Below are 21622 nucleotides of genomic sequence, written 5' to 3'. Positions count from 1 at the left end.
AGCCCTATCTGGGATAGCGATGATAACGTGTGCAAACTGTAAAGCACTGCGGAATATATTGGCGAGTCACCCACCAGGGCAATGGGGATACTCGGTACTGGGTCCGGTCGCTCTTAAAGGGGATGTCACGGTGGCTGCGACCCGGTCTGTGGCCCTGGGCACTCAACAAAAGGGGAAAAGTCTTTTAGGGTATGTTCACACGTTCCTGATTTCCATCCATTTTTTTTCAGGACTGTTTTTTAAAAAACTGCAGCTCTTGGCAGAAAACGCAGGTCCTTTTTTTGGTCCTTTTTTTGTCCTTTTTTGATGCGTTTTTTTGATCCTTTTTTTGATCCTTTTTTTTATCCTTTTTTTTATCCTTTTTTTTATGCAGTTTTCTATGCAGTTAAAATGGCTGAAAATACCCTAACCGTACCCCTAACCCTACCCCTAACCCTACCCCTAACCCTACCCCTAACCCTATTCTAACCTTAGTGGAGAAAAAAAAAATTCTTAATTTTTTTTTATTGTCCCTACCTATGGGGGTGACAAAGGGGGGGGGGGTGTCATTTACTATTTTTTTTTATTTTGATTACTGGGATAGGTTATATCTCAGTGATCAAAATGCACTTTGGAACGAATCTGCCGGCCGGCAGATTCGGCGGGCGCACTGCGCATGCGCCCGCCATTTTGCAAGATGGCGGCACCCAGGGAGAAGACGGCCGGACGGACACCGGGACGCCGGGTAAGTATAAGGGGGGAGATTAGGGCACGGGGGGGGCATCGGAGCACTGGGGGGGCATCGGAGCACGGGGCGGTGGGATTGGAGCACGGGGGGGCGGGATCGGAGCACGGGGGGGCAGCCACACTCCGCCCACGCACTTCCGCCCGCTTCCCCGCACTTCCTGCTGCAGCGGTTCGGCACCACAAACCGCAGTAAAACCCGCAGATATTTTTTTCATCTGCGGGTTTTACTGCGGGTTTGACCTCACAATGGAGGTCAATGGGTGCAGAACGGCTGCGGCTCCGAAAAAAGAAGTGACATGGTACTTCTTTTTTCCCGCAGCTATTCAGCGCGGTTTTTTTTTTTATTTTCCGCATTGTGGGCACAGCAGTTCCTGTTTTCCATAGGGTACAATGTAATGTACCCTGCATGGAAAACAGCTGCGGACCCGCAGCGGGAAAATCGCGGCAATTCCGCAAGAAAAAAAGGATCGTGTGAACATGGCCTTAAAGGGAATTTGGTAATAAAGAGTTTGTTCGTGACGCCACCTGTGGTGTTCGGTCAATAGGGACCGACGCTGCTTTTAACCCCTTCATGACCCAGCCTATTTTGACCTTAATGACCTGGCCGTTTTTTGCAAATCTGACCAGTGTCCCTTTATGAGGTAATAATTCAGGAACGCTTCAACGGATCCTAGCGGTTCTGAGATTGTTTTTTCGTGACATATTGGGCTTCATGTTAGTGGTAAATTTAGGTCAATAAATTCTGCGTTTATTTGTGATAAAAATGGAAATTTGGAGAAAATTTTGAAAATTTCGCAATTTTCACATTTTGAATTTTTATTCTGTTAAACCAGAGAGTTATGTGACACAAAATAGTTAATAAATAACATTACCCACATGTCAACTGTACATCAGCACAATTTTGGAAACAAAATTTTTTTTTGCTAGGAAGTTATAAGGGTTAACATTTGACCAGCGATTTCTCATTTTTACAAAGAAATTTACAAAACCATTTTTTTAGGGACCAACCTTACATTTGAAGTCAGTTTGAGGGGTCTATATTGCTGAAAATACCCAAAAGTGACACTATTCTAAAAACTGCACCCCTCAAGGTATTCAAAACCACATTCAAGAACTTTATTAACCCTTCAGGCGCTTCACAGCAGCAGAAGCAACATGGAAGGAAAAAATGAACATTTAACTTTTTAGTCACAGAAATGATCTTTTAGCAACAATTTTTTTATTTTCCCAATGGTAAAAGGAGAAACTGAACCACGAAAGTTGTTGTCCAATTTGTCCTGAGTACGCTGATACCTCATATGTGGGGGAAAACCACTGTTTGGGCACACGGCAAGGCTTGGAAGGGAAGGAGCGCCATTTGACTTTTTGAATGGAAAATTAGCTCCAATCGTTAGCGGACACCATGTCGCGTTTGGAGAGCCCCTGTGTGCCTAAACATTGGAGCTCCCCCACAAGTGACCCCATTTTGGAAACTAGACTCCCCAAGGAACTTATCTAGATGCATATTGAGCATTTTAAAACCCCAGGTGCTTCACAGAAATTTATAACGCATAGCCATGAAAATAAAAATAAAAATTTTCTTTCCTCAAAAATGATTTTTTAGCCCGGAATTTCCTATTTTCCCAAGGGTAACAGGAGAAATTGGACCACAAATGTTGTTGTCCCGTTTGTCCTGAGCACGCTGATACCCCATATGTGGGGGTAAACCGCTGTTTGGGCGCACGGCACGGCTCGGAAGGGAAGGCACGCAATTTGGCTTTTTAAATGGAAAATTAGCTCCAATCATTAGCGGACACCATGTCGCGTTTGGAGAGCCCCTGTGTGCCTAAACATTGGAGCTTCCCCACAAGTGACCCCATTTTGGAAAAAAGACCCCCAAAGGAACTTATCTAGATGTGTGGTGAGCACTTTGAACCCCAAAGTGCTTCACAGAAGTGTATAACGTAAAGCCGTGAAAATAAAAAATCATTTTTCTTTCCTCAAAAATAATTTTAGCCCGCAATTTTTTTTATTTTCCCAAGGGTTACAGGAGAAATTGGACCCCAAAAGTTGTTGTCCAGTTTCTCCTGAGTACGCTAGTACCCCATATGTGGGGATAAACCACTGTTTGGGCACATGTCAGGGCTCGGAAGGGAGAGAGCACCATTTGACTTTTTCAACGCAAGATTGGCTGGAATCAATGGTGGCGCCATGTCGCATTTGGAGACCCCCTGATGTGCCTAAACAGTGGAAACCCCTCAATTCTAACTCCAACACTAACCCCAACACACCCCTAACCCTTATCCCAACTCTAACCATAACGCTAACCCCAACACACCCCTAACCCTAGTCTTAACCCTAATTCCAACCCTAACTCTAAGGCCGGCTTCACACTTGCGAGTTTTACAGACGTAAGAGCGCAGAAACTACGTCCGTAAAACTCGCAAAAAATACGGCACAATTATTCTCTATGCCCCTGCTCCTATCTGCCGTATTTTACTGATCAGTATTATACGGCTTTCTACGGCCGTACAAAATCGCAGCATGCTGCGTTTGTCACCGTACTGCGCAAGAAATACGCCAATGAAAGTCTATGGAAACGTGAAAAATACGGATTACACACGGACAAGCAGTGTGACTTGCGAGAAATACGCAGCGCTGTTAGAGAGAAAAGCCGGTAATTCAGTGCGGCGTACAGTAAAATCACACTGACAGCTTACAGTCCAATAGGTAGAATAAATGTGTACACATAGAATAGGTATATATATATATATGTCAGTGAGACACATATATGTATATATATTAATATTTATTCCAGCGCTATACAGCTTGAAAGCCGGTAATTCAATTACCGGCTTTTTCTTTCTCCTTCCTAAATCCGACATGATTTGAGACATGGTTTACATACAGTAAACCATGTCTTCTCTCCATTATTTTTGCAGATTCCACACTACTAATGTCAGTAGTGTGTATCTGCAAAATTTGGCCATTCTAGCTCTTAAAATAAAGGGTTAAATGGCGGAAAAAATTGGCGTGGGCTCCCGCGCAATTTTCTCCGCCAGAGTAGTAAAGCCAGTGACTGAGGGCAGATATTAATAGCCTGGAGAGGGTCCATGGTTATTGGCCCCCCCCTGGCTAAAAACATCTGCCCCCAGCCACCCCAGAAAAGGCACATCTGGAAGATGCGCCTATTCTGGCACTTGGCCACTCTCTTCCCATTCCCGTGTAGCGGTGGGATATGGGGTAATGAAGGGTTAATGCCACCTTGCTATTGTAAGGTGACATTAAGCCTAATTAATAATGGAGAGGCGTCAATTATGACACCTATCCATTATTAATCCAGTTGTAGTAAAGGGTTAAATAAAACACAAACACATTATTTAAAATTATTTTAATGAAATAAAAACAATGGTTGTTGGAGTATTTTATTCTACGCCCAATCCAGTCACTGAAGACCCTCGTTCTGTAAGTAAAAAAACATAATAAACCAACAATATACTTACCCTCCGCAGATCTGTAACGTCCAACGATGTAAATCCTTCTGAAGGGGTTAAAACATTTTGCAGCAAGGAGTTCCGCTAATGCAGGCTGCTCCTTGCTGCAAAACCCCGGGGAATGAGCTAAATATAGGTCAATGATCTATATTTAGCTTCATTTGCGGTGAGGCGCCCTCTGCTGGCTGTTCATAGATCGTGGGAACTTACCTAGAAAGCTCCCAGGCTTTCTAGGAAAGTTCCCACGATCTATGAACAGCCAGCAGAGGGCGCCTCACCGCAAATGAAGCTAAATATAGATCATTGACCTATATTTAGCTCATTCCCCGGGGTTTTGCAGCAAGGAGCAGCCTGCATTAGCGGAACTCCTTGCTGCAAAATGTTTTAACCCCTTCAGAAGGATTTACATCGTTGGACGTTACAGATCTGCAGAGGGTAAGTATATTGTTGGTTTATTATGTTTTTTTACTTACAGAACGAGGGTCTTCAGTGACTGGATTGGGCGTAGAATAAAATACTCCAACAACCATTGTTTTTATTTCATTAAAATAATTTTAAATAATGTGTTTGTGTTTTATTTAACCCTTTACTACAATTGGATTAATAATGGATAGGTGTCATAATTGACGCCTCTCCATTATTAATTAGGCTTAATGTCACCTTACAATAGCAAGGTGGCATTAACCCTTCATTACCCCATATCCCACCGCTACACGGGAATGGGAAGAGAGTGGCCAAGTGCCAGAATAGGCGCATCTTCCAGATGTGCCTTTTCTGGGGTGGCTGGGGGCAGATGTTTTTAGCCAGGGGGGGGGGCCAACAACCATGGACCCTCTCCAGGCTATTAATATCTGCCCTCAGTCACTGGCTTTACTACTCTGGCGGAGAAAATTGCGCGGGAGCCCACGCCAATTTTTTCCGCCATTTAACCCTTTATTTTAAGAGCTAGAACGGCCAAAATTTGCAGATACACACTACTGACATTAGTAGTGTGGAATCTGCAAAAAAAATGGAGAGAAGACATGGTTTACTGTATGTAAACCATGTCTCAAATCATGTCGGGTTTTAGGAAGGAGAAAGAAAAAGCCGGTAATTGAATTACCGGCTTTCAAGCTGTATAGCGCTGGAAAAAATATTAATATATATACATATATGTGTCTACTGACATATATATATATATATATATATATATATATATATATATAGACAGTATATATATATTTTTTTTTCTTTTTGGGACACATGGATCACTTCTATAGCGGTATGTTGGTTTTGCAAGCCTGCGAGAAAACCACGCAGTACGGCTGCCATACGGATTACATACGGAGGATGCCATGTTTAAAAAACGCTGACACACCCTGCCTACGGAGGAGCTACGGACCACTATTTTTGGGACTTTTCAGCGTATTACGGCTGTAATATACGGACCGTATTTTCATACGCTGAGTGTGAAGCCGGCCTAATTCCAACCCTTAGGCTATGTGCCCACGTTGCGGATTTGTGTGGGGATTTTTCTGCACCATTTTTGAAAAATCTGCAGGTAAAACGCACTGCTTTTTACCTGCGGATTTACCGTGGATTTCCAGTGTTTTTTGTGTGGATTACACCTGCGGATTCCTATTATGGAGCAGGTGTAAAACGCTGCGGAAACCGCACAAAGAATTGACATGCTGCGGAAAATACAATGCAGCGTTTCCGCGTTGTACTTTCCGCACCATGGGCACAGCGGATTTGGTTTTCTATAGGTTTATGTGGTACTGTAAACGTAATGGAAAACTGCTACGAATCCGCAGCGACCAATCCCTAAGTGCAACCCTAACCCTAACTGCAACCCTAACCCTAAGTGCAACCCTAACCCTAAGTGCAACCCTAACCCTAAGTGCAACCTTAAGTGCAACCCTAGCCCTAAGTGCAACCCTAGCCCTAAGTGCAACCCTAGCCCTAAGTGCAACCCTAAGTGCAACCCTAACCCTATGTGCAACCCAATCCCTAAGTGCAACCCTAACCCTAAGTGCAACCCTAACTCTAAGTGAAACCCTATCTCTAAGTGCAACCCTAACCCTAAGTGCAACCCTAAGTGCAACCCTAAGTGCAACCCTAGCCCTAAGTGCAACCCTAGCCCTAAGTGCAACCCTATCTCTAAGTGCAACCCTAACCCTAAGTGCAACCCAATCCCTAAGTGCAACCCTAACCCTAAGTGCAACCTTATCTCTAAGTGCAACCCTAACCCTAAGTGCAACCCTAAGTGCAACCCTAAGTGCAATCTTAGCCCTAAGTGCAATCCTAGCCCTAAGTGCAACCCTATCTCTAAGTGCAACCCTAACCCTAAGTGCAACCCAATCCCTAAGTGCAACCCTAGCCCTAAGTGCAACCCTAAGTGCAACCCTAGCCCTAAGTGCAACCCTAGCCCTAAGTGCAACCCTAGCCCTAAGTGCAACCCTATCTCTAAGTGCAACCCTAACCCTAAGTGCAACCCAATCCCTAAGTGCAACCCTAACCCTAAGTGCAACCCTAAATGCAACCCTATCTCTAAGTGCAACCCTAACCCTAAGTGCAACCCTAAGTGCAATCTTAAGTGCAATCTTAGCCCTAAGTGCAATCCTAGCCCTAAGTGCAACCCTATCTCTAAGTGCAACCCTAGCCCTAAGTGCAACCCTATCTCTAAGTGCAACCCTAACCCTAAGTGCAACCCAATCCCTAAGTGCAACCGTAACCCTAAGTGCAACCCTAAGTGCAACCCTATCTCTAAGTGCAACCCTAACCCTAAGTGCAACCCTAAGTGCAACCCTAAGTGCAATCTTAGCCCTAAGTGCAATCCTAGCCCTAAGTGCAACCCTATCTCTAAGTGCAACCCTAGCCCTAAGTGCAACCCTATCTCTAAGTGCGACCCTAACCCTAAGTGCAACCCAATCCCTAAGTGCAACCCTAACCCTAAGTGCAACCCTAAGTGCAACCCTATCTCTAAGTGCAACCCTAACCCTAAGTGCAACCCTAAGTGCAACCCTAAGTGCAATCTTAGCCCTAAGTGCAATCCTAGCCCTAAGTGCAACCCTATCTCTAAGTGCAACCCTAACCCTAAGTGCAACCTAATCCCTAAGTGCAACCCTAACCCTAAGTGCAACCCTAAGTGCAACCCTAGCCCTAAGTGCAACCCTAGCCCTAAGTACAACCCTAGCCCTAAGTGCAACCCTATCTCTAAGTGCAACCCTAACCCTAAGTGCAACCCAATGCCTAAGTGCAACCCTAACCCTAAGTGCAACCCTAAGTGCAACCCTATCTCTAAGTGCAACCCTAACCCTAAGTGCAACCCTAAGTGCAACCCTAAGTGCAACCCTAAGTGCAATCCTAGCCCTAAGTGCAACCCTATCTCTAAGTGCAACCCAATCCCTAAGTGCAACCCAATCCCTAAGTGCATCCCAATCCCTAAGTGCAACGCAATCCCTAAGTGCAACCCAATCCCTAAGTGCAACCCAATTCCTAAGTGCAACCCTAGGTGCAACCCTAACCCCAAGTGCAACCCTAAGTTCAACCCTAACCCTAAGTGCAACCCTAACCCTACCCCTAACCCTAACGGAAAAGCAAAAATAAATATATTTTCTGTATTTTATTATTTTCCCTACCTATGTGGGGATAAAGGGGGGGGGGGATTATTTACTTTTTTTTATTTTGATCACTGTAATAGAACCTATCACAGCGATCAAAATGTACAGGGAACGAATCTGCCGGCCGGCAGATTCGGCGGGCGCAGTGCGCATGCGCCCACCATTTTCCAAGATGGCGGCACCCATGCGAGAAGACCGAGGACACCGGGAGGGACACCAGGACTAGGTAAGTATGGGGGGGTGCGATCGGACAGCGGGGGGGGGGCAGAGGGGAGGACGGGGGCGGGTCAGAGGGGAGAGGAAGGCGCTTAGGACAGGACGGAGGGGTAGGGAACACTGACGGCGGCTGCAGATCGCCGCCGTCAGTCGGTGGGGGGGCCAGATCGGGGTCTCCAGCCATGGCCGATGCTATTGCATCATCGGCCTTGGCTGGATTGTAATATTTCACCAGTTTTTTAGGTGAAATATTACAAATCGCTCTGATTGGCTGTTGAAAGTGAAACTGCCAATCAGAGCGATCGTAGCCACTTCCCCTGTCCCTGTAGGTCGGGTGAATTGGAGTCAACCCTTTCACTGTAGGGACGCGATCATTCTGTGACACAGCATATGCGTCACAGGTCAGACTGGCACCGACTTTCATGACGCATACGCTGTGTCACAGGTTGGGAAGGGGTTAAAGGGGTCCTCTGGGGTGATGTTGTTGCAGCAAGATGGTAACGCTTCCCACTGGTGAAGCGGGGTCCCCAGGGATCCCAAGGTGTATGGCAAGGATGGTGTATGCTGGCAAATAATTGGAGTACACAAAGTCTTTACAAGGTTTACTGGCAGTAGCAGTCCACAGTCCAGAGTACCAGGTACAGGTAATGGTATGGCCCGGCCGGCCTGGAGGCAATGGTAGATTATTCTCCCAGGTGAGGTCCTTAAGCCTTTCCTACTTGCGCTGATGTGTGAGGTCCCTGCTGCCTGAAGCTTGCTGGCAAAGTTCCCCTTGCTTCCCCTGTCCTGGGACAGGTACCTGTATGACGGGCAGCTTGAGCCGTTTTACAGGGTCTCTTTCACGACCCGGGCTCTTCAGGTGCTGCTTCGTCTTCAGGTGTGGTGTGGGCAAATTGCATACAGTTCAATGCCCTCCGGTTCTGCTATGTGTCCTAGAGTACAACAAAGCCTCGGGCTCCTGGTGCCCGGCTCCTGCGCTTCGGCTCTAAGCGTGCCCGGTCACAGTTCCCCTCTGAGCCCCTTGCTTTCTCCACTGTGCTCCTTTGCTCAGTAGCTCCACTACATTCAATAACCCCTCAGGTTCTCGTCCTTCCCTGGAGCTGCAGCTCAGTCCTGGCTGCACGACCCCGTAGTCTGCTCTCTGCTCCAGTCTTCCTTTCTCCTCAATGTCTCTCTTCAACTGAACTAAATCCTTCTCCAGGCCAGAGGGAAGCTCCCCTGAATCCAGGTCCTGAGCTCCCCCTCTGGACTGGATTCAGAATGTGTTGTGCGTAGGTGCTTACCTGGTAAAGAGAATCCTCCTTGCCTCCAAGCATGATATCACTCTCCCCGAAAGGAAGGCAACATCACTATAAGAACCGGTTACCTGGGGTGTTACACACCCGCCCCCCGGTTAACTCCAGTACTCCCGGACTGGGAAAAGAAAAAAAAAAAAACATACAGTACAGGTTACAGACAATAAATATTTTTGGACATGCATGTCAACAGGTTAACTGGTAAGACTAAAGCATCCCTTTATGGGAGGTATGGTTTCTTGAACGTTGCATAACAAAACTATTTATTACAAGTGCACACAGGTAAAAGTGAAAACATTTGGAAAGCAAGGCGCATTGACCAGTCCTGATCTCCGCTACACCATGCAGTTCTGCTCTATGACTGAAAAGCAAAACAGGTGAACACCCAGTCTTACTCAGGCTGCCAGAGCATCGCAATATCAATGAGGGGCACCTGAACTGGTGCCAAACTATTTACAATACAGTTCTCGGGTAACACTGTGAATTTAAACTGCAAAGAAAACATCAACATATATTCACAATATTATTTTCACGCAGGTGAATGTCTCTTTAATTATTCTTCCAGGGTAGGTCCTGGTATGCACAGCTTCCTGACTGGGGAAGTCCTTTGATGTATGTCACAACTGATGACTCTGCTGAAAATTGTCAATCATCAGGGGTTTGTGTGGCCTGGGTTTGTGTTACACCTTCAGTGGCTACACGGGTATGAATATGCTGTCCTGGCACCTTTCTACTTGCCGGGCATAGAATCCCCATTCTCCACGGTGCTGGGTAAAAGTCACTTTGTCACCGGAGTACAGATCACGGTCAGGGTGTCCCCTTAAGACATGTGACTCAATGTCTCTGTGGTTGACAAAAAGTTCCTTATGTCCTCCTTGTTCTCTGATAAAGCCCCATCCTCCAAGTTGAAGGTTACTACAGTTCCAGATCATATTGATCCTCTATCAGTCAAGTCACAGTCACTAGATCTGGCTTTAGCTAGTATGTTACATTCCTCCATAGCTTCCCATCTAGCTCTCCATTGTTTCTCCTCTGCGGCCAGTTTCAATATCTATTGCCTGCAGTATTTTTTTGTTTCTGCTATGTGGACACTATTATTTGCGGATTGGGCATCTATTGGGAATCCATTTAAATCTGTTTTAGGGTGCTTCCAATATAGTCTCTTTTGGCCTGCATGCCTTCAGGGGCGATGATTCAGGTGTCATTGGGTCTGTTAAATCGTGTCTTAAGTCTGTCATGTTATCCCAGGTTACAGTAACTGTGACTGACTGGCAAGGTGGTAAAGTCAGTGGGGTTGCTAGGGGTCCCACTAGGGTGTCTTCAGCTACCGGGGCAGTTTTCATACCTGTCTCGCCGGTGCCGATGTCTTTTTCCATATCTGCTGGAGTCAGGATTGCTGGTTGCAGGGCCTGGTGCTGCAGCGTTGTCATAGTCTCACTTTCTGGCTCCGCTGTGATCGCAGGTATGGGCTCTGGGTTCTCCGTCAGTGTCATCATCTTTTTCGGCAGTGCCTTACTTTCTGGCTCAGGCCGGGTGACAAAGGCACAGGCTCCGGATCTCGTGTAAGCGCCATCTCGTGCCTCTGCGTTGCTCCATCTGACTCCGCTGGGGCCGGCGAGCATTGACAGCGTGGTTCAAGGCTACACGGTCATCATCCTCCAATTCAGGGACTCCTTCCAGGAGGTCACCGCTGTCATCTGGGTCCGCAGGAGTCATCGGGCCAATTCCTCCATCTCTGTTGCGAGGAGTTCCGGAATCAAGGTAGTCTCCAGGTTCGGTGTTTCTTGTTGCTCTGTACCGGGGACATCTCCTCTGGTGTCAGCAGGTCCTGACGGCTCTCCACTGCTGTCCGCTAATGTCTTTACCGGGTTGCGTCCAGCCATGCTGCTGCCACGCTTTCCCGTGTCTTCCTCCTTCTCCATCTCTCGTCGTGGATGGCATCTTCCCCACTTTCCCACCAGCCATCTCTGGGGGCAGATCCATCCTGGTGATGGACATCTTTGGTTAGCATTAGAGTCTCTGTAGGGGAGCTTTCACGCTCTTAAAGGGATGTCACGGTGGCTGCGACCCAGTCCGTGGCCCTGGGCACTCAATAAAAGGGGAAAAGTCTTTTATAGGGAATTTGGTAATAAAGAGTTTGTTCGTTATGCCACCTGTGGTGTTCCGTCAATAGGGACAGACGCTGCTTAAAGGGGTGATGTTGTTGCAGCAAGATGGTGATGCTTCCCACAGGTGTAGCGGGGTCCCCATGGCCAAGGTGTATGTCAACGATGCTGTATGCCAGCAAATAAGTGGAGGACACAGAATGGTAAAGTCTTTACCTGGTTTACTGGCAGTAGCAGTCCGCAGTCCAGAGTACCAGGTACAGGTGATGGTATGGCCCGGCCGGCCTGGAGGCAATGGTAGATCCCTCTCCCAGGTGGGGTCCGTAAGCCTTTCCTACTTGTGCTGATGTGCGATGTCCCTGCTGCTTGAAGCTTCCTGGCAAAGTTCCCCTTCCTTCCCCTGTCCTGGGAAAGGTACCTGTATGACGGGCAGCTTGAGCCGTTTTACAGGGTCTCTATCACGACCCAATCTCTTCAGGTGCTGCTTCATCTTCAGGTGTGGTGTGGGCAAATTACATACAGTTCAATGCCCTACGGTTCTGCTATGTATCCTAGAATACAACAATCGACTCTGAGGGTGCCTGGTCACAGTTCCCCTCTGAGCCCCTTGCTTTCTCCACTTTGCTTCTTTCCTCAGTAGCTCCCCTACATTCAACACCACCTCGGGTTCTTGTCCTTCCCTGGAGCTGCAGTTCAGTCCTGGCTGCATGGCCCCGTAGTCTGCCCTCTGCTCCAGTCTTCCTTTCTCCCCAGTGTCTCTCTTCAACTGAACTAACTTCTCCTCCAGACCAGAATACTTAAAGCTGAGGGAAGCTACCCTGAATACGGGTCCTGAGCTCCCCCTTCTGGCCTGGATTCAGAATGTGTTGTGCGTAGGTGCTTTCCTGGTAAAGAGAATCCTACTTGCCTCCAAGCATGATATCGCCCTTCTCGAAAGGAAGGCAACATCACTGTAACAACCGGTTACCTGGGGTGTTACATTGGCGCTATATAAATAAAGATATTATTATTATTATTTATTAAGACTTCATATTGTAACGTTCTCCTCCTACTTTCACGAATTATTAAGCACCTGCCACAGGGTCACCCACTATTAGACAATGAATGGAGCAGTGGCACACCTTTCATTCCTACAGGCATTTCAGAGCCTCATTCTACAGATCTGTGTGGGATTCCAACAATCAGCAAGTTTTCACTTATTTTGTGGAGAGGTGATAACATGCCAAGTTGAGAATAAACCTTTAAGATTAGTTTAAAATCTATTAACTCTTTAGTATTTTAAAACATACCTCTCCGTTTTTGGGAGGAATTGTCAATTCCTTGTATCCATGTGGAATATATACATGGCTGTAATTGAAACGTGTTTTCTTCAGGAATTGTTTTCTTACAGATGAGAAGGCTCCATCACATCCCACTATCAAATCGGCATGTGTCTGCTTTACAGATCCCTGATTCCTAAGAAACACAAACAATGACAATCAGTGAAAAACTATACATTAGGATGCATGCTGTTGTTAAAGGGAACCTATCAGCAGGATTGTAAACAGTAGCCTACACACAGTGAATAAAATGATACCTTGGTTGATGAACTCTTTCTTGTGGTTGTTTCTCAATCTGTTTTTTCAGCTTTGTGGTAATGATATGCTCATGCCCTAAGGTGGCCTTGGAGGGGGGGTCTGCATATGGTGCTCTGATTAGGTATTCATAATGCAGACTGCTGACAGGTTACAGATCCCTCTCCGAGAGCTGCTACTGCGCAGGCGCTAGAGGCGCATCTTGGCGGAGGAATTTTTTTTTTTCTTCTCCAGCAAGATGTCGCCACCGGCACCTGCGCAATAGCAGCTATCATACAGTATCTCTATACATACCAATAGCTGCTACTGCGCAGGCGTGGCAGGCACCATTTTCAAATTGACTTTTTTTTCCCTCGCTCAATTAAATAAGCAAAAGGGATTAAGTGCAAACTAAACATGCAATTATGCTGCAGTGCAAGTGCCACGGCTGACACCTGCCTGCAGAAGGGTTTTTTAACATTTTTATTCAGTATGTGCTGGTATCCATTATGCAAACTAAGGGGCAGGTCAGTAAGGGATCAGAGACCTGTCAGCAATCTACATTATGAATACCTAATCAGACCACCACATACAGACCATCCCAACAGGCCCACCTTAAGGCACGAGCATATCATTAACACAAAACTGAAAATAAAGATTAACCCCTTAACGACCGCTGATACGCCTTTTAACGGCGGCAGTTAAGGGTACTTAAACCACAGCACCGTTAATTAATGGCGCTGTGGAAAAAGTGTATTGCGCCCCCCAGAGTTGGAATTTCTCTGGGGTCTCGGTTGTCGGGGGTAGCCGAGACCCCAGAGAACTTGATTCGGGTCGGTTTTTACCCACCCCCGAGTTGCGATCGCCGGTAATTAACCGTTTACAGGCAGTCACAAAAAAAAAAGCGATTTGCCATTTAATTTCGCTGTCCTCCGATGTGATCGCACATCAGAGGACAGAAATGAGGTCCCGGATCTCCCCCCAATACTCACTCTTCTCCCCCGGTGCTCCTCGTGGTTCCGGCCGGCACCCGGAAGATCTTTGGAGTCTCGGCTGCCCGAGAACGGACCCGTTTTGTGATCGCTGGTAAATAACCGTTTACAGGCGACCGCAAAAAAAAAGCGGTGTGTTATTCTCTGTCCTCTGATGTGATCGCACATCAGAGGACAGAGAAATAAGGGGATCGGGGACCCTGTTATACTTACCCGTGTCCCTGGATCCTCCTGCTTGTTCTCCTGGCTGCCCGCCGTGATCTGATGGCTGGCAGAGGAAGATTCTTCCTCTTGTTTTATTTAGGTCACTGTGAGATCCTATCACAGTGATCAAAATAAAAATAATTAATTATACCCCCCTTTTATCACCCCCTTATTTAGGAAAAAATAAAATAAAAAAAAAAGTATGTATTTCCATTTTCCAATTAGGGCTAGGGCTAGGGTTAGGACAAGGTTAGGGTTGGGGCTAAAATTAGGGTTAGGGCTAGGGTTAGGGTTGGGGCTAAAGTTTAGGTTAGGGTTGGGGCTAGGGTTAGGGCTAGGGTTAAGGCTAAAGTTAGGTTTGGGGCTAAAGTTAGGGCTAGGGTTGGGGATAAAGTTAGGGTTAGAGTTGGGATTAGGGTTGGGATTACGGTTAGGGTTGGCATTAGGGTTACGTTTGGGATTAGGGTTAGGTTTGGGATTAGGGTTATGGTTAGGGTTGGGATTAGGGGTGCATTGGGATTAGGGTTAGGTTTGAGGTTAGGGTTGAGATTAGGATTAGGGGTGTGTTGGGTTTAGGGTTTTGATTAGGGTTATGGTTAGGGTTGGGATTAGGGTTAGGGGTGTGTTGGGGTTAGGGTTGGAGTTAAACAGTTGAAACCCCCCAATTCTAGGTACATCAGGGGTCTCTAAACGAGACAGCCAATTTTGCGCTCAAAAAGTCAAATGGTGCTCTCTCCCTTCTGAGCCCTGACGTGCGCCCAAACAGTAGATTACCCCCACATATGGGGCATCAGCGTATGAAGTACTCTAGTTGGACAACAAATTTGGTGTCCAGATTCTCCTGTTACCCTTGCAAAAATAAAAAAGTTGGGGGCTAAAAAAATCATTTTTGTGGAAAACAAAATGATTTTTTACTTTCATGACTCTGCATTATAAACTTCTGTGAAGCACTTGGGCATTCAAAGTGCTCACCACACATCTAGATAAGTTCCTTGGGGTCTAGTTTCCAAAATGGGGTCAACTGGGGTGGGGTTTCTACTGTTTAGGTACATCAGGGGCTCTGCAAACGCAACATAACTTCCACAGACCATTCTATCAAAGTCTGCATTCCAAAACGGCGCTCCTTCTCTTCCGAGCTCTGCCATGCGCCCAACTGTGGTTTACCCCCACATATGGGGTATTGGCGTACTCAAGACAAATTGCCCAATACATTTTGTGGTCTAATTTCTCATGTTAAGCTGAGAAAATAAAAAATTGCGAGCTAAAAAATAATTTTTGAGGAACAAAAAAGGATTGTTTATTTTCACCTCGTTCTGCATGCCAGCTTCCCAGCTTGAGTCAGTGACTTTGCCATCCACCACCTCATCTTCCAATGCACTATGGACCTCCTGACTTAGTAACTTAACAACAAGACTAAGGGTACCGTCACACAGTGCAATTTTCATCGCTACGACGGCACGATTCGTGACGTTCGAGCGATATAGTTACGATATCGCAGTGTCTGACACGCTCCTGCGATCAGGGACCCCACTGAGAATCGTACGTCGTAGCAGATCGTTTGAAACTTTCTTTTGTCGTCTAGTGTCCCGCTGTGGCGGCATGATCGCATGGTGTAACATATATCGTATACGATGTGCGCATAGTAACCAACGGCTTCTACATCGCACATACGTCATGAAATTATTGCTCCAGCGTCGTAGATTGCAAAGTGTGACAGCAGTCTACGACGCTGGAGCGATATTGTTACGATGCTTGAGCGTCACGGATCGTACCGTTGTAGCGATGAAAATTGCACTATGTGACGGTACCCTTAGTGAAAACTATGTCACATTATCATACTTCTTCTTATATAAAATTTGCCATTCACCACCATCATGTTTTTGTGACCGTGCCTGCTCTAAGTTTTGTGTTTCAGTAGACAGCATGTCTTCCTGCCCCTCTTGGAGCATGCAGATTTACAGGCCACAAACAAGAAATATTGTGGTAAAGAGCTCCTCGGAGTGTCCTACTGTGGGATCTCTAGTCTCCTGGGACTCAACATGGTTAGAGGAATGAGGATCCAGGTGAGGTTTAAGAGATCCAGATTTTATGCTGGTAAGACTGGATCGTGTGGAACACTGAGTGGTGCTGCCAAGCCTGCTGGAAGCATTATCTGCTAGCCAACCGGCCACCTCTTAGCACTCCTCCGGCTTCAGAAATGGTGTACCATGCCTCCCTGGAATGTGGGACAGAAACCTATGTATTGTGGATGGACGTGTTTCTTCTACACCAGCAACAGGCATAGTCACACCTGCCCCACATCCTCGACATCTGGGTGCACCATCATTGGCACTTCCACTTCCCTGTCCCTTAATGCACTCCGTAAATATTTTGTAATTGCTAGGTCTCTTGAAACCAAGTATATTTTTAATAAAATAAAAAAGTTGGTCACCTGCAGCAATTAAAGCTGTTTTTGTGAGTTTACTCCACCATAATGTAACTAAAGAAACACATTGTATGGAGGACAATCAAATTCAATTCAGAAATAGGTTTCAATGCTTTGACTCAGTATTAGAGATCACAGAAATGTTCAAAGAGTTTATAACACTGTATGTCTGAGAAATGTAAGCCTACAACATTTTTGAAAGCTTTTCCAAGTCCTTTCTCTGTGAAGAGGCAATTTGCATATACAAGCTATTGTTCACTTTTAGAGATCACAGAAATATTCACAGCCCACTTAACACTATATCTGAAAAATGGAGGCCTACGAAAATTTTTATAAGCTTTTAAGATCACAGAAATGTTTGTACATTTTCACACTGGGAAATGGGTAAAAATGGCACCAAAATGTGTCCCACAATTTCTGCTGAATGTAGAAATATCCCATATGTGACTGTACTGCTTAGTCATACGTCACGGTTCGGGAGGGACGGAGTGCTATTTGCCTCCTAGAAAGCAGATTTTTGTAGAATAGTTTGCGGACTCCATATACAGAGCCCCTAAATGCTAAAATAGCAGAATTCCTCTTCAGGTGACCCTATTTTAGAAATTATACCCCTTTGGGAATTTATATACGGATGTAGTGGGGATTTTGACTCCATAAGTGTTTTCCAGAAACTAGTAGCAGTGGATGTTGCCGAGTGAAAATTGGAAACTACCATTATAGTGACCAGTGAGTTGTGCTCAGCTCATGCATCTGTAAATTAGGTAAGCTCTGTCATCGCTACAGAAATGCCAAACATGTGATCGCAAAATGTGGTTTAGTGCCCAGCTCAGGAAGGAGGGGGGTATTTGGATTTGAGAGTGCACAAAACTGTGGCCAACGGCACTTCTCCTCATGCCTAAAAAGATGGACATATTCCAGGCAATGCTCACAGTGCCTCCATCTACCTCATTATAAGGAATGTTCCATCAGGGGTTCCGTATGAATCACCTACTTCAGAGATTTGGTGTAAGTGCTCATTGCAGAGCCCAGGATAAATTAAACCCGAGCCTAACTGAGATCTTTGGAAGGTAGAAAGAACAAATCAACAGCAGATAAAGAATTGGTTTTATTTTTTACGCCATTCCATGTGCAGTAAAAGTCATCAGATGACTTTATTCTTCAGATGAATGCAATTACAGCGATACCAGATTTATAACAGGTTTTTATACTTGGCTGCTGTCACAGATTAAATGCCGCTTTTTTTAACAAAAAAATGACTATTTGCATTGCTATATCTTGAGAGCTCTAATTTTTTTTTATTTTGACCAACTGACTCATGCAAGGTCTTGATTTTTGCAAGACGAGATTTATTGGTACCATTTTCGGTCACATGACATTTTTTCATTGGTTTCTATTCCTATCTTTTTGGAGGCAGAATGAATAAAAACCAGCAAGTCAGGAAATTATTTAAACCGCTTTATTGTTCGGGTCAGTACGATTACAGTGATACCACATTAATATCTTTAGGTTTTGGTGCTTTTCTAAAATAAAAAGTTTTACAGAAAAAATAATTATTTTTGCATTGCTTCATTCTGAGAGCTATAACTTTTCTTAATTTTTTTGCTGATACAGCTGTATGGCAGCTTGTTTTTTGCAGGACAAGATGGAGGACTTACACTTTTTGCAGTTTTATCGCTTGTAAAGCATATCAAAGCAGGAGCTTTTCTATGCTTAACAAACTGTCAGAGCTGCACTGACAGACAAGCTTGCTAGCTCATTCTCTGAACATGATCTAGCAACTTTGCTAGCTCTGGTGATGCGGATGTCATCATGACGACATTGGGTCACCATGGAAGCGATCAGCCCCTCCCAATGACGTCACATGGGCACCGAATGGAGAGTGGAGGGGACTCCTTCCCTTTACCTGACTGCTCAATGCTGCGATTGATATTGAACGTAGCATTTAGCTGGTTAAAGTGCCGAGAGCAGTGCGGGCAACAGTTCTGGCACCGAGTGCCGGGTGTCAGGTGTCTAAATCAGCAGACACCCAGTGGCGTTTGCCCACACACATACTTGTTATGAAAGGTAATTCAGTACCACAATGGACATAGAGGTCAACGCACATACAGTGACCTGGCAATAACCCAATAAACAAGAACGAGCTCTGAGACGTGGGAACTCTGTTGACCGCATTCCCTAATCCTCTCCAACCACACTAAAGGCAGCCGTGGATTGCGCCTAACGCTCCCTATGCAACTCGGCACGGCCTGAGAAACTAGCTAGCCTGAAGATAGAAAATAAGCCTACTTTGCCTCAGAGAAATACCCCAAAGGAAAAGGCAGCCCCCACATATAATGACTGTGAGTTAAGATGAAAAGACAAACGTAGAGATGAAATAGATTTAGCAAAGTGAGGCCCAACTTTCTGAACAGAGCGAGGATAGGAAAGGTAACTTTGCGGTCAACACAAAACCCTACAAAAACCACGCAAAGGGGACAAAAAGACCCTCCGTACCGAACTAACGGCACGGAGGTACACCCTCTGCGTTCCAGAGCTTCCAGCAAGCAGTAAAAAACAAATTGACAAGCTGGACAGAAAAAAACAGCAAACAAATAGCAAAGAGGAACTTAGCTATGCAAAGCAGCAGGCCACAGGAACGATCCAGGAGGAAACAGGTCCAATACTAGAACATTGACTGGAGGCCAGGATCAAAGCACTAGGTGGAGTTAAACAGAGCAGCACCTAACGACTTCACCACATCACCTGAGGAAGGAAACTCAGAAGCCGCAGTACCACTTTCCTCCACCAACGGAAGCTCACAGAGAGAACCAGCCGAAGTACCACTTGTGACCACAGGAGGGAGCTCTGCCACAGAATTCACAACAGTACCCCCCCATTGAGGAGGGGTCACCAAACCCTCACCAGAGCTCCCAGGACGACCAGAATGAGCCATATGAAAGGCACGAACAAGATCGGGAGCATGGACATCAGAGGCAAAGACCCAGGAATTATCTTCCTGAGCATAACCCTTCCACTTAACCAGATACTGGAGTTTCCGCCTTGAAACACGAGAATCCAAAATCTTCTCCACAATATACTCCAACTCCCCCTCCACCAAAACCGGGGCAGGAGGATCAACAGATGGAACCATAGGTGCCACGTATCTCTGCAACAATGACCTATGGAATACGTTATGTATGGAAAAAGAATCTGGAAGGGTCAGACGAAAAGACACAGGATTAAGAACCTCAGAAATCCTATACGGACCAATAAAACGAGGTTTAAACCTAGGAGAGGAAACCTTCATAGGAATATGACGAGAAGATAACCAAACCAAGTCCCCAACCCGAAGTCGGGGACCCACACAGCGTCTGCGATTAGCGAAACGTTGAGCCTTCTCCTGGGACAAAGTCAAATTGTCCACTACATGAGTCCAAATCTGCTGCAACCTGTCCACCACAGTATCCACACCAGGAGAGTCCGAAGACTCAACCTGCCCTGAAGAGAAACGAGGATGGAACCCAGAGTTGCAGAAAAACGGTGAAACCAAGGTAGCCAAGCTGGCCCGATTATTAAGGGCGAACTCAGCCAAAGGCAAAAAGGACACCCAGTCATCCTGATCAGCAGAAACAAAGCATCTCAGATATGTTTCCAAGGTCTGATTGGTTCGTTCGGTCTGGCCATTAGTCTGAGGATGGAAAGCCGAGGAAAAAGACAAGTCAATGCCCATCCTACCACAAAAGGCTCGCCAAAACCTCGAAACAAACTGGGAACCTCTGTCAGAAACGATATTCTCTGGAATGCCATGTAAACGAACCACATGCTGGAAAAACAATGGCACCAAATCAGAGGAGGAAGGCAATTTAGACAAGGGTACCAAATGGACCATCTTAGAGAAGCGATCACAGACCACCCAAATGACTGACATCTTTTGAGAGACGGGAAGATCTGAAATAAAATCCATAGGGATATGTGTCCAAGGCCTCTTCGGGACCGGCAAGGGCAAAAGCAACCCACTGGCACGAGAACAGCAGGGCTTAGCCCGAGCACAAATCCCACAGGACTGCACAAAAGTACGCACATCCCGCGACAGAGATGGCCACCAAAAGGATCTAGCCACTAACTGTCTGGTACCAAAGATTCCAGGATGACCAGCCAACACCGAACAATGAACCTCAGAGATAACTTTATTCGTCCACCTATCAGGGACAAACAGTTTCTCCGCTGGGCAACGATCAGGTTTATTAGCCTGAAATTTTTGCAGCACCCGCCGCAAATCAGGGGAAATGGCAGACACAATTACTCCCTCTTTGAGGATACCCACCGGCTCAGATACACAAGGAGAGTCGGGCACAAAACTCCTAGACAGAGCATCCGCCTTCACATTTTTAGAGCCCGGAAGGTATGAAATCACAAAGTCAAAACGGGCAAAAAACAATGACCAACGAGCTTGTCTAGGATTCAACCGCTTAGCGGACTCGAGATGAGTCAAGTTCTTATGATCAGTCAAGACCACCACGCGATGCTTAGCTCCTTCAAGCCAATGACGCCACTCCTCGAATGCCCACTTCATGGCCAGCAACTCTCGATTGCCCACATCATAACTTCGCTCAGCAGGCGAAAACTTCCTGGAAAAGAAGGCGCATGGTTTCATCACCGAGCAATCAAAACTTCTCTGCGACAAAACAGCCCCTGCTCCAATCTCAGAAGCATCAACCTCGACCTGGAACGGAAGCGAAACATCTGGTTGACACAACACAGGGGCAGAAGAAAAACGACGCTTCAACTCTTGAAAAGCTTCCACCGCAGCAGAAGACCAATTGACCAAATTAGCACCTTTCTTGGTCAAATCGGTCAATGGTTTAGCAATATTAGAAAAATTGCAGATGAAGCGACGATAAAAATTAGCAAAGCCCAGGAACTTTTGCAGACTTTTCAGAGATGTCGGCTGAGTCCAATTATGGATGGCTTGGAACTTAACAGGGTCCATCTCGATAGTAGAAGGGGAAAAGATGAACCCCAAAAATGAAACCTTCTGAACACCAAAGAGAC

At 46.0% G+C, this 21622-nt stretch overlaps 1 protein-coding gene across 2 annotated transcripts in view; it reads right to left on the bottom strand.

Moving 5' to 3' along the window:
* Positions 1–21622, bottom strand: part of KMO (kynurenine 3-monooxygenase) — an 850240-nt gene that overhangs the window by 427201 nt on the left and 401417 nt on the right. For both annotated transcript variants that reach the window (XM_069767942.1, XM_069767941.1), the window contains exon 7: positions 12707–12872. In XM_069767942.1, coding sequence (XP_069624043.1) covers positions 12707–12872 — 166 coding nt within the window. The remainder of the gene's footprint in view (positions 1–12706; positions 12873–21622) is intronic.

The sequence above is a fragment of the Ranitomeya imitator genome, chromosome 5, assembly GCF_032444005.1.
Source record: "Ranitomeya imitator isolate aRanImi1 chromosome 5, aRanImi1.pri, whole genome shotgun sequence".
In the NCBI taxonomy this organism is placed as follows: Eukaryota; Metazoa; Chordata; class Amphibia; order Anura; family Dendrobatidae; genus Ranitomeya; species Ranitomeya imitator.
Note: the sequence above shows the minus strand (reverse complement) of the source record. Positions and strands in the feature narration are given on the sequence as shown.